Source organism: Dendropsophus ebraccatus, chromosome 13, assembly GCF_027789765.1.
Source record: "Dendropsophus ebraccatus isolate aDenEbr1 chromosome 13, aDenEbr1.pat, whole genome shotgun sequence".
NCBI lineage: Eukaryota > Metazoa > Chordata > Amphibia > Anura > Hylidae > Dendropsophus > Dendropsophus ebraccatus.
In genome coordinates this window covers 36,511,026-36,525,361 of record NC_091466.1, presented here as the reverse complement: position 1 = coordinate 36,525,361, position 14,336 = coordinate 36,511,026, and the positions used below count along the sequence as shown (strand labels likewise).

The 14,336-nt window shown below is 42.0% G+C and overlaps 1 protein-coding gene across 1 annotated transcript in view; it reads left to right on the top strand.

Moving 5' to 3' along the window:
* Positions 1-14,336, top strand: part of INSRR (insulin receptor related receptor) — a 75,867-nt gene that overhangs the window by 39,612 nt on the left and 21,919 nt on the right. The window contains exons 3-8 of the mRNA XM_069951267.1: positions 9,364-9,676; positions 10,475-10,617; positions 10,912-11,056; positions 11,253-11,467; positions 12,082-12,205; positions 13,944-14,182. Coding sequence (XP_069807368.1) covers positions 9,364-9,676; positions 10,475-10,617; positions 10,912-11,056; positions 11,253-11,467; positions 12,082-12,205; positions 13,944-14,182 — 1,179 coding nt within the window. The remainder of the gene's footprint in view (positions 1-9,363; positions 9,677-10,474; positions 10,618-10,911; positions 11,057-11,252; positions 11,468-12,081; positions 12,206-13,943; positions 14,183-14,336) is intronic.

Genomic DNA, 14,336 nt, shown 5'->3' with positions numbered 1-14,336 from the left:
AAATTATACAGGCAGCTGGCAATAAAAGAAACATAAAACCGCATTAAGGGTATATTCACACGGGGGGGCTCGCAGCGAGATTCTCGCTGCGAGCCCGGCAGGTCCTGTCAGTTCCCATAAACTACATACTTGCTGCGGTCTAAACGACCGCAGCGAGTATGTAATTATACCGCCCTTAACCCCTTCTACTCCCGCCGGCTCCCCCGCTGTAAGCAGCATACATTACCTGTCCTTGCTACACGGGTCCGGCGTCCCGCTCTCCCGTCCGGCCAATTAGTGTGTTGCCCAGCCGCAGCCACTGATTGGCCGGGCGGGAGAGCAGGACGCCGGACCCGTGCAGCAAGGACAGGTAATGTATGCTGCTTACAGCGGGGGAGCCGGCGGGAGTAGAAGGGGTTAAGCGCGGTATAATTACATACTCGCTGCGGTCGTTTAGACCGCAGCAAGTATGTAGTTTATGGGAACTGACAGGACCTGCCGGGCTCGCAGCGAGAATCTCGCTGCGAGCCCGCCCGTGTGAATATACCCTAAAAGTTCCTGAACCATTCAAAAACCTCAGCCAAAGTGCAGTTGGCCCATGTCCTCCCCATCATCTGGATGAATAAACTCCACTATTACAGACTGTGACAAGGTAATCTGCATCATAAAATATAGGAGGGCTCCAATGATTTGGCAGTGACTGACAATCAGAGAGGAGCAAGCATCAAAATGCTCAAATGCTAGTTACTAGATTTGAGTATTTTTTTTTCTTAATACTCTAGTAATGAGCCCCATTAAAAATAGTCGGAGACGTGAGTATTTAACCAGGCACCCCCTGGTTAACCTGAAAGTGACAGTCTGGCCCCCAGGGGTCAATTTCAAGATATCCAAACCCATTTTGGACAGATGCACCTCATTTGACCTTTTGGGGCCTTGGAGAAAACTCTCAAACTCTCTATGGTGGAAGGACAGACCACCAGTGCTAGGAATGGATTTCTCTAAAGGCCCTATTCCCCGGGCCGACTGTGAGGAGCAAACGAGCGCTGTTAGCACTCGTTTGCTCCTCGTTCCCTGCTCGCTACCAATGCTACTACACGTGGCGGCAGCAAGCGGATGAGTGCGGGGGCAGCCCATAAAGGATAGTGGCGGTCTGCTGCCACCACTCCTATTCCACGGAGCTACGACAGCAGATCGCTGCTATCACAGTTGTTTGTTTTTTCAACATGGTTGAAAGACCAATGACTGCAACAATTAGCCGACATGAACGATGTCTGCTGATCGTTGCCTTCTATTCCACGGGACAATTATCGGTCGTAGAACAAACTAGAGAACCCAGAAAACTATTAATATGAATTAATAAACTATTAACTATTAAATAAACTATGGAAAAACTATTTAGAATTGACAAATTATTCAGATAATGAAGATAAACGTTAAGCATAAACAAACCTGATCGGGGAAGTTTTGTTTTTGGACAAATTCACTGATCTGTAGAGCAGCAACAAAATGTCAGTGAAAAAGTTGTTTGAGGGTACGTTCACACATACAGGATCCGCAGCAGATTTGATGGCGCAGATTTGATTTGCTTTGAATCTGCAAGTCTGTGCCATCAGATCTGCTGTCAATCAGTACGTGTAAACGCACCCTGAATTAAGGTCAACTGTGATAGGCCTCTGTAAAACTCTTGGCAACATGTCCTTCTCATAATCTTTGAGAAACTGACTGAGGAAAAAAAGCCAAGAAGGCACTGACAACCACGCTAAATTTTTTTAAATGGCCATGTACGAAAAGTCCTTAACTATCAAAGACTTAACGTAAGTTAAAGCTACTTACTCCTCCAGCCATAATACAGAAGTTCCTCCAATCCTGCCATGCGGCTGCATAAGGGCCCCATATTGACAGCACTAAGGAATTCCACAAAAACCTTGTGGTTAATCCTAGACCAAGTTGCATAGATGCTAACGGCATGGAACTCCCACTTGATCCGGCTTGGGTACCATAGTCCTGAATGTCACAAACTGCTGTCAGGACAGATAATCCACATTTACATTTCTGGATCCCTTCACATGTAGCTTTTAGCCAAATATTAAAGGATAACCACCATAATACTAGTCTGACTACTATGTCATAGCATTTGTTAGGCATGGTATTTCCCCCCCCCCCCCCCCCCCAGTAGATAGTGTCCCCCAAAATAGGAATCTTCCTTAGTATTCTACCCCGCACAGTACATAGTGTCCCCCATGGTAGGCATCCCCCTTGGTGTTATGCTGATAACTCAGATTGCCCAGTGTATTTCAGGGATTGGCCCCCTAATGTGGTGGGCCCCGTTGAAGCTGCTACGGTGTAAGTTACGCCCTTGGTACCAATATTGAAGAAAAGATCAAAAAGCTGGAAACTATAGGCCTGTAAGGGCCCTATTACACAGATTATTGTGTGAAAAATTGTTGTATTTGAATTTAAGTGATACATTTTCTGTGTGTATGCAGGCAACCATCAAACTACTAACGAAAATTTGTTCATGTGGTGTTTGCCTCTTTTTAAGCTGACCATAAAATCATCATTATTCATTCGCAAATCTATTGGTGTATTCACACAGTTTGTTCGTTATTACAAGTGTTCGTGTACAGTGTCGGACTGGGCCACCGGAGGCCCCTCCCCCACTCCCACTGCCTGTCCCCAGCTGCAGCAGGATAAATACATGGTTTTGCCAGGTCTGCCTGACTCAAAGGAGACCGCCCTGGCAAAACCATGTCCTGGGTAGTCCCGGGAAGCTCTGCCCCTGTACGGGAAGCCCCACCCCCTTCCGGCATGGCGATCTCACTCAAGCAAAGCAGGGAGAGGAGTCCCTGGGGCACTAGAGGAACCTTACAGGTGAGGTAAGTATATCTGTTTTTGTTTTAAATACAGATGGAGGGGCAGGAGAATAAGGGAGGTACTGGTATGCTGATGAGGGGCAAAAGGATGAGAGGGGTACTACTATGATAATGGAAGGACAGGAGGATAAAGGGGGAAGGAGGATGATGGAGGGGCAGGAGGATGAAGGGGGTAGTAGTATGATGGGGTAGGAGGATGATGGAGGGGTAGTAATATGATGGAGGGGCAGGAGGATGGAGGGGGTAGTAGTATGATGATAAAGGGCGTAGTATTATGATTAAGGAGGGGCAGAAAGATGAATGGGTAGTAGGATGATTATGATGATGGGGTAGTAGTATGATGGAGGTGCAGGAGGATGATGAAGGAGGCAGTAGTATGATGGAGGAGCAGAAGGATGAGAGGGGTAGTAGTATGATGATGGAGGAGCAGGAGGATGAAGGAGGTAGTATGATGATGGAGGTGTGGGAGGATGAAGGAGTAGTAGTATGATGATGGATGATATGGTCAGTAACAGTGTGATTGTATGTTGAGAGGTACAGTATGGTGATAATATATATATATTAGTGCTGTTCTGGGGTCACTTCCACACACTGAGCCCCCACATAACTATGTATTCTGATCTCCCACAAAGCATTCAGTGTACAATATACCAAGAATCCTCCAGGTACAACAGCTGCAAGCACTACAACTCCCAGCATTTACTGATGCTACATCCCTCAGGATATGCTGGGAGTTGTAGTACATATGAGCTGCCACTGTAGAGACATATAGTGCTGGACCTTGAGGGCTGATGGTTGTAACAGATTACAGCCACCAGAAGCTTCTGCACAACAATCAATTATTAAAGGTTTGTTCTGTCTGAAACTAGAACTCCCAACATACCCTTCATTAACGCTTCACAAGTGTAGGTTATTCTGAGAGGTATAGTTCGACTGAAAACATGTCATTCACAAGGGAGTTGTCGCAGATCCAGATGAAACCAGGATAGGGCCGGGCCAGTATGTCACTTTTTACCGATTTCTTCTTTGGTGGGCCCCGAGGATCATTTCCTCTGGTGGGCCCCAGGTACCCCAGTCCAACACTGTTCGTGTACTCATTTGCAATTACAATAGTAACTCACCACTATCATTTCGTGTATTATGGTGAACAATTTCAGGTCATTTGCACTGATTTATTGGAGAAAACGAAAAATAACTTTGTCTAATAGGACCCTTTGTCAAACATCTATTGTGGGTAAAGTAGTTAAAGGTTTCTATACTGGCGTGTCTTAATGGAAAATAATCTTATAACGCAGCACCAGCAGGGGTTTATGAGGGATCAATCCAGTCAAACTAATCTGACTTGCTTCTATGAGGAGATCAGTTATATACTGGACCTGGGGGGAAGCTGTGGATGTTGTGTATCTGGACTTTTTAAGGCATGTGATACTGTGCCACATGTAAGGTTGGTCTATAAATTCAGAGTGCTGGGAATGGGGGGAAAATATATTTAAATAGCTAGGTAACTGGCTGAGTGATAGAAAACAGAGTGGTCACTGATGGAACATACTCTGATTGGGTCTTTGTTATTAGTGGGGTACCGCAGGGGTCAATATTGGGTCCACTTCTATTTAATATGTTTATTAAATAGAATTATTAATATGTGTAGAGGGGATAAAGAGTAGAACTTCCATATTTTTGATGATACTAAAGGAATTTTAGGAAGCTGGAGGCTTGGGCAGAGAAATGGCAAATAACGTTCAATGTGGATAAATCTAAGGTTATGCACTTGGGCTGTGGAAATAAGTACAGTGAAAATGACCTGGGGTATTTATAAATCACTGGTCATACCACACATGGAATATTCTGGACTGCTTTGGGCACCTGTATATAAGGACATTCAGGTGCAAAAGATCATTTTGACATTGTATTTTGGTAGATACACAAAAGCATTACTGTTGTATCTCTGTATGATAGCATTATTTGTCTGTGCAGTATATTTGGTGAAATGTTTCTGACCGCACATGTCATGTATTCAATGTCCCATGACTATGGAAGCTAACCATGGCCTCTGTTGCAGGTTTTTGTTTACCCATTTATATGATCAAATGTCTCTCTACCAGATGGTCAATGGTCCTAATTAAAGTCAATAGGGTCCATCAAGCATTGGTGGTGTCTTAGCGTGCAGTGGATTTGCAAGTTCCCTTTTTCCTTCTTCGGAACAGATCAATGAAAAAAACAATGCAGATGTGAACCTAGCTTTAACATTGAAAGGTGACACTAGACTGTCAATAACAGGATCTACCACCAGTAGCTGATGTTCAAAGCTTATAGCCCTATTTCACGGAACGATTATCGTTCATAGACTCGCTCCAACGACCGCTCGTTAACGAGCACTTAACGATTTTTTTAAGCGAACGATAACGCATAATACGTGTGGGAATGTGAAAGATATCTGTAGTGTAACGTTTTTTTGCGGTCGTTACATGGTCGTTTTAAAACGTGGGGAAGTGTAGGTAGACATTTCAAGAACGACTGAAAGATTTTTTTTACTCAACGAAAAGATTAGCGAATTATTGTTGAAAGACCAACGATTTTTTTTCGACATGTTGAAAAAAAATAGTGAACGACTAGACGACGATTTTGCTGTTGTCGTTCGCTCGTTTACAGCTATTCCACAGAACGAATATGGTTAACGAGCGGTCGTTTGAACGATTTTATGAACGATAATCGTTCGAAAAAGTTCAGTGGAATAGGGCCTTTAGCCTTCCCTCACTGTGTGCTTTCGATCATACAATACAAACAGATTATAATAAAATATTTTAACATTAGTATCTAATCTGTAAAGAAAAATAGGTGATAAGTTCACTTTAAAGGGAACCTGTCACCGCACTGTGAAAATGTTACCTAAGCTATCAGCATCATGTTATAGAGAAGAAAGAGCTGAGCAGATTGATATGTATCTTTATGGGAAAAGATTCACAATAACTTGTACTGTAATTTATTGATTGAAATTTCTGATGTTTCCATGCTAAGGAGTCCAGTCCATTGAGTGACACACTGCACTGGACTCCTTTCCTTAACACAGAATGATTATGGATTTCAATTAACCCCTAGGGGACACAGCCATTTTTCATTTTTGCGCTTTTGTTTTTAACTCCTTGTGTATATAAGACCATAGCGCATGCATTTTTGCACCTAGAGACCCAGATGAGCCCTTATTTTTTGCGCCACTAATTGTACCTTGCAATGGCAGATGTAATTTTGCCTAAAATATGCCGCGAAACCAGAAAAAAATTGTGTGTGTTCACCCTAGGTTAAAACGGACTTGTTATACATGTTCCTCAAGTTAGAAAGATTACAACAATATGTAACTTGATAACTTTTATGTGATGGCTTTAAAAAAAATTAAAACCTGTGTGAGGTGTCATTTTTTTGCGATATGATCTGTATTTTCTGTCTGTACCTTGACTGCGCATATGCGACTTTTTGATCGCTTTTTATTAAAATTTTTCTAGATTTGATGCGACCAAAAAATTAGCAATTTTGCACTTTGAATTTTTTTGCGCTTACGTTGTTTACCGTGCGAGATCAGGAATGTGATAATTTAATAGTTCACAGCGATACCAAACATGTATATTTGTTTGTTTGTTTGTTTTTTATTTATAAAATGGGGGGGAAAGGAGGGTGATTCTGACTTTTATTAGGGGAGGGGATTTAATATATATATATATATATTTTTTTTTTTTACACACATACTAGAAGTCTTCTAGTATGATTGCTCTCTCATTGAGATCTATGCAGCATAGATATGCTACATAGATCAATGAGATCAGTGTTGTATTGCTTTTGTCTGCTGCAGCCAAAAGCAATAGAGTGCCGAGCCAGGATCAGTGCTATTCCGGCGCAGACTCCATCCAGAAGCAACTTTGACAGCTGCATCTAAATACTTAAGATATCCATCTCAATCTGCTCAGTTCTTCCTGCTGTATAACATAATGATAAATTAGGTAGCTTTGTTTTGGTGACTGGTTCCCTTTAAGTTTTGAAAGCACCTTGCAAAAAGCGGAGCAAAGGTATCCAGACGTTTGGTGTGGTCCTTAGCTGGCACACTAATGTATACAAGACTGTACCCAGCAAAGTTTAAATCTACAACAAGACTTTTGCAATAGGCCTCATTCTTTGGATACAAATGCAACAATCTACTTTTGGCAGTCATAATCCTGTACAATGAAACTGGTTTATTGCATGTGTTTGGCTTACAAACACTAATAAGGACAGTAAGCACCTGGGGGCACAGTGAGGAACCACTGCCAACTGTGCCCAGTTTTCTGAGGCTTTTTCTAGGTATCTAGACTGGTACTTCCACCAAGGAGACCAAGGAATGTGCTTAATACTACAGTCTTGCTGCACTGCGCATTTCGTTTGTTCACCTTGTGTCAATGTTTAAACACCTAAATCTAATTCTTTCATAATGAAACACATGAAATGTGGCTGGTCCAGAGAGTGTGCCAGTAAGAGCCATTTAATATTTTTAATAGAAGTGCCTCTACAGAGGAATCAATACAATGTTTAACTGCAAAATATAAATCATTACTCTGGTTGAAAAAGTGATTATGTCTAGCATATAGGGGAAGGATAATCCAAGCTTAGCAGGCATAACTAGTTGATAATGCCTAAAGATCCCTTTAAACCCCAAGTAATTGGGGAGCTTGATTTGATTCCCTCTTTTACCCTTTTATGGCCCCCCTTATTCCTGAATAGTTTGGGTTCTGGAGGTAAATATTTTAATATGGAATATTACAGACAATGGAGGACGTTTATCAAGGGCTTTGGGTCAATTTTTCTGTGAATGAATGCTGGTTGCGCCCATTTTTTGTCCTAAGTAGTATTTATGAACCAGTATTTGACATGCGAATAATTATTAGATGCGGTTTTTGTGTGTGTGTGTGTTTTGTATGCTCACCTAAATATTTGATTAACCTAGGATTTTCATCCTTTTTCATGTGCACAAAATGTAAAATTTGCACCTACTGGAGCAGGCCTACGTCTGGTCTGGACCGTGTGAATACATTTCACTTGTTAGACAAAAAATGTTGTGTGCAACTGTCTGACATAGATAGAGATGGTCGGGTCATGGAGATATCGGCGCCCGAAGCCTGGCGCGCGCACTCCTCAGATGAGTCCAACGCTCATAGAGAATGACAGGAGCGTTGGACTCATCTGAGAAGCGAGCCGGGCTGCAGCGGCTGATATCTCCGTGACCCGAACATCTCCAGAAGCGAGACCCGGCGGGATCACGTGAGTATAGGGGGCTCTAACGGGGGGTCGGGAGCCTGTCACCCCGGCATGGGGAGTGACAGGTTCCCTTTAAATTTACCAAGAAATAGAAGAAATACAAATGGCTAAAACTAGATAGAAAAAAATCACAGCTATTAGACTCAAGGATAGATTTTCCCCGATGTGTTTGCTAATGCACCTGTTGGGCTTGCCTTATTTGTAAGGTTAAAGGAGTTGTCCACGCCTGGGGGGAGAAATTTTTTTTTTATTTTTTTTTACCATCACTCCTCGACAAGACTGGAAGCCTAATCCCGCCAATGTAGCTGCGCGGTCAGTGTCTCAGTTTGCCACGGTCTCCAAATCCTCTCTACTAGAGATGATCGAACACCGGAAAAAGTTAGGTTCTATCAAACTCGAACCATGTCGAACCTTCATTTGATTCCCGATGCCTTCCCGTTCCGTTCAAATGCGCAAGGTTCGAGTTCGATAGAACCTAACTTTTTCCGGTGTTTGATCATCTCTACTCTGTACCTCCTTTTTCAAAAATTATGCCAATTCCATAGTACAACGGGCCTCACTGTCTATCTACTCGCCCACTTCAGCTTATAACCGCCCCTCCTTTATCTAGCCCTACTCTCCTGTGCTAAGTAGTTTGTCCCTTGCTTGGCCAATCGGAGCTGAGCAAACTACATCTACTAGAGATGTAGAGCTGGGCGCTGGCCTAACCAGGTACGGCCGCTAGGCCAGCCTCCTGCTTTGCATACATTATGTGGCGCATTGTCAGAAAATGTTTGCGGGATGACTGAACTGAGAGAACATTGCTTGAAAAATGATGGAGGCAGCCTGATTATGTTATAGCACCACATAACATAACTTTTTTATAACTATATCATGTGATGCTAGATTTGGAAAAAAGATTGGTGATGTAGTACCCCTTTAAGGGATACATTAAGGTGGTGCTATCTAGTGGCCTCTTAATTAACTTGAGCCATGAACAGCAGCCATCATAGAAAAGTAGTGACCCCGATATAGCACAACTAAAAGGGTGTGTTCTTCAGGTTGAATATGGTTTTCAGAAAAATTTGGTGGGGGAAGGGTTGGGGCAGAATTCTGGTTGCTGCGGGGGGAGGGGGGCACAGATGGGAATTCAGGAGTTGTTTGTTTTTTATATATATAATTTTATTTATTTTTCCTTTTTTTTTGTGTGTGTGTAAAACTTTCTTTGTTGATCCTTCTTACTTTCTTTTCCCAGTGTGTAAATGTGGTAAAGACAAAGCCTGTACAAGCAGTGGAGATTGCTGTCACCCAGAGTGCCTGGGAGGCTGCAGTTCCCCTGGAGACAGCCAGACCTGTGTGGCATGTCGTAACTTCTTCTTCAATGGCAAGTGCATGCCAACCTGCCCAGCCAACACCTATGAATATGAGGGCTGGAGATGTATCACAGCAGAGTACTGTGCCAGCTTGGTCAAAGTCTCAGAGAACTCCAGGGAGTCTTCCAAGTTTGTCATCTATAAAAACCGCTGTCTCTCTGAGTGTCCATCTGGATACACCAGGAATGAGAGCAGGTTTGTGTCTGTCTGTAAAATAAAAGCAATTGAAATCCTATTTCTCCACATTTTTTGCTGGAAGAACTTGGTAAAACCTAAAATGGCTACCATTTCAATTCCACAACATACAGTTTAAAATTTCTGACCCTTGAGTGGCCCACAGTCAATGCTAGCCATTCTGACATCTTTCAAGTATTGCCAGTTAGGTAGTCTGACCCTGGTGGTTGTGCATTACTGGTAACTCCTGTAAAGCTCTACCCATCTAACCCCATTGTATGAACTATGCCAATGTCTCTACACTTCCATCCCACAGGAGTGCAGAGCATTAAGCTTATTGCAAAAACATTGCCAACACACATGATTTTTTTACGCCATTGTTCTTTGCTCTAAATGATCAACAATACTTAAAAAGAAGAGAGCCCTAGATTTTATTGGACACTGGTTGTTCTATTGCCCCCCCCCCCCCCTCCAGAAGCAGCACCGCTCATGTTTATGGCCTGTGTCTGAAATTCCAGCTGAAGTAAATCTCAGTTATTGGGCCTGAAATGCAATACCAGAAACCATATTCTAACGTGGCACTGATTCTGGAAAAATTAGGCTGACCTTAATTAGCTTCTGCCGCTAAGGCTGCCCCTGATCAAATTATCTACTTTGGCAATAGGCAGCCTGTAATTTCAAAATGGGGCTCTGCTAATTTTAGTAGAGCAGCCATCTCCAGATCTATGCAGATGCCTAAAATATGGTTAAAAAAAACAGAGGATTCAATAATCCTAAAATATTCAGTATTTTATATCCAAGTCTCTTATTCTATTACAGTATTTTTTGCCACAAGTGTGAAGGCCACTGCCCAAAAGTTTGCAAAGTTGGGACCAAAGCAATCGACACCATTCAGACTGCAAAAGAGCTGTCTGGCTGCACCTACATTGAAGGAAGTCTGATTTTCAACATCCGTCGGGGAAGTACGTATCTCTGCTTTAAATTAATAGACCAGTTGCAGTAATTGGACCAGTGCTGAATCTGTCACAATACAGGTTAGTGTGCTAACATTTTAGGATGTGCAAATGGTTGGGCTTCTCTAACTTCTGGTCTCCATGGCAGCTGCTATGCTTACTACTCTTACCAATTGTTAGCAGTCATGGCAGGTTCCTTTCCACTGAATAGTTGCCCATGCCAGAGGTACAGCTTGCGGACCCTGTGCCCGAATAACATCTGTAATAGAACCCTGCACGAATTCCTGCTGATTTTTCTTTCAGATAATCTGGCTTCCGAGCTCCAGAAAAGTTTGGGTCACATTGAGACCATCACAGGCTTCCTGAAGATTAAGCATTCCTTCGCTCTGGTGTCATTGTCATTTTTTAAAAATTTAAAACTGATCAGAGGAGATGCCATGGTGGACGGGTGAGCAAATAAATGCAATTTTACAAAATAACCAAAACCATCTGATCTAAAAATCTAAAAAAATATTTGGTGTGGGGCTTTAGTAGGAAATTTGTAATTCACAATTTCAGGTTATCCAATCTCTATTTGATATATGGCCCCAGGAAACACTAGGAATGGACTTGGTTACATCTGGTTTTGTTTTTATGTCTTCAAGGAATTACACATTGTACGTCTTGGACAATCAAAACCTACAACAACTATGGGATCCAAACCACGAGAACCTTTCTATCCCCTCTGGAAAATTGTACTTTGCCTTCAACCCGAAGCTTTGCTTGTCAGAGATCTACCACACAGAAGACTTAACTGGAACAAAGGGGAGGCAAAACAAAGCTGACATCAATCCCCGCACTAATGGAGATCGGGCCTCATGTGAGATATTTATTTTACATAAACCCATTTGCCAGAAAATGTATTGACCATCTAGTGAGATTCTAAAGGGTGTGCCCTAATTCATTGGCGCACACATTATGTTTATGTAAAAATGTTGGACTTTTTTAATGGTGTCGTCACCTTTTTAGTGTATTTGATCTATTATCTTCATCTGTTCTCAGGGAGATCAGCCCAACGATAACACTGCCGGCTGCTAGTGAAAGTGCTCAATGCAGTGAATTCCTAGGTGCAGCCCGTGGAGCCTCATTAAAAAGAGTCTATAAACCCAGGACTAACCAGATATCCCTCCTAGCCAGAATCCTGCTCAACGCTGATGAGGGGCAACACCCCGAAACAGCTGTATGTGGATGGATACCTGGCCTTTTTTTCCCCTTGTCATTACATTAACTTATTGGGCCACTTCATATGGTGGTTTTGGTGGTTTGCCTACAGGAGCCACCCCTTTGGCTGGGTCCTTCCCGGAGGGATATCTGGCTAGTCCTGTGTTTCGAGACTCTTTACAGGCTCTTCTTGTGCATCTTCAGCTGTTGATATTTACTGTAAAATATCCTTCTTTGGTTTCACTCATCTCACATAATGTTCTTTCAACACAGGCAAGACTGAAACGTTAAGATTTGTAACAAATATGACTGAATCTGACCGCATCTTCCTAAAATGGCAGCGATATAAGCCAGATAACAGCGATCTTATGAGCTTCGTTGTCCTCTACAAAGAATCGTAAGTGGACATATAAAAGTAAGATGGTCTACTTTGTATGTTTGAGAAAATGTACCATACTCTGCAAAAAAAAAAGTCTCTCGAAATTCTATTCAGTTTGGGATCAATGGATAAGTAGTTACCATTATTCCTCCTAAGCAGTTTTACCCTCAAAACAGCGGAGGCGCAGAGGAAATACACTTTTTTGCTCAATGTAAATGGGCCCTTAACCTCTTAACGATTGATGTAACATTTACCCCATCTTGTCGCATGGGGGGTTCAGACGGACCATGGCTATTAGCGGGCGCAGCTGATCGCCGCTCTTACAAACTAACACCATTAAATGCAGCTGTCAAACATGACAGCTGCATTTAAAAGTCTTCTGTGTGCCTTTCCCTGGTGTCTGGGCCCCCCCCCCACCGCGTGCGCTGCGATCGAAGAGGGGGGGGGGGAACCCCTTCATCTTACCGGCCTGGGACTCAGAGTGAGTTTTTTTTTTTCTAAGTGTTTTTATTAATAAAAAAAATCCCCTCCCTTAATAAAAGTCAGAATCACCCCCTTTTCACATTTTATAAATAAAAAGACATATTTGGAATCGCCGCATGCATAATCCCATTCCTGATCTCGCTCTGTAAACAGTGTAATTGCAAAAACTCGTCAAAGTGCTCAATTGCACATTTTTGGTTGCATCAAATCCAGAAAAAATGTAAATAAAAGCAATCAAAAAGTTGCATATATGCAATCAAGGTACCAATAGAAAGTAGAGATCATGGTGCAAAAAATGACCTCACACAGCCCTATAGACCAAAGGATAAAGGCGTTATAATCATGGTCAAAGAGCAATTTTAAGGAACGTTTATTTTCTTTAAAAAGTTTTATTTTTAAAAAGCCATCAAATCTAAAAGTTATGCAAGTTGCATATCGTTTAATCGTACCAACTTCAGGAACATATATAACATTTCAGTTGTACCATAGGACGAACGATTTAAAAACGAAGCGTATTTTATGCAAAAATTAAGTCTGCCATTGGAAAGTAAAATTAGTGGAGCAAAAAATAAGGGCAAAAAAATGGGGGGGAAAATACAAGTTCTATGGCCTTTTAGACATGAGGAGGAAAAAACAAAAACGCTAAAGCGAAAATTGGCTCCGTCATTAAGGGGTTAATCTTCCTTCCCTTATAAAGTTGCATACAGTTGATAAAGTTGCATACATCTACTTTTCTTTGAAACACCATTCTTGTACAATCCAGCCTTCTCCCCTCTTTACCAAATTGGATAGGGAGTAACTGTTTGTTGGCCATGTTGGCTCCAATGTGGCTGTAGCTAATTTTTGTGAATGCTGATCACTCAAAAGCTTCTTAGAGACCTGTTTTAATAAATCCATATACTGATAGACCTTGTGTACCTGCTTGCACAAACATGAATGGTACCATTTTATCATATTCCATGAAGAAGAAGAATTAAATCTTTTTCATATGAAGAACTTAATAGGCATTGATCATTTGTGGTCATTGTGCATCTACTTAATGTATGGAAGGGGTTATCCAGGATCAGAAAAAACATGGCTGATGTCTACCAAATTCAGCACCGCACCCATCCACAGGTTTTGGCTTGAACTTCAGTGCAGCTCCACTGAAGTAAGTGCGGTTGAGTTACAATACCACAGACAACAGACACTGGTAAAGACTACCCTTTTGAACCCATGTAATCTCATAATGTTTTAATGTTTTCTGAAATGTTCTCCCTTGTCTGGTCTTTAGGCCTTTCCAGAATATAACAGAGTACCTTGGACAAGATGCCTGCGGTGCCAACAGCTGGAATGTTAAAGATGTAGAACTACCTTTGAACACTGAGCAAGAACCGAGTATCACATTACTGAACCTAAAGCCGTGGACACAGTATGCAATATATGTCCGGGCCATCTCTTTGACTACAGCAGAAGAAGGACAGGGCTTTGGTGCTCAGAGCGATGTTGTTTATATACGGACTAAACCAGCAGGTTAGATCTTTTGAAGTCTTATTTGATCGGTCATAATTTCATTTAGGAACCTTTGCTAATGAAGTTGAATGTTTAACCAAAATCTCTTTGGGTTGGTTAACATCTGCGTTTATGTTTACTATTAATCTGGTGCATTGCGGCACCAGGATAACTG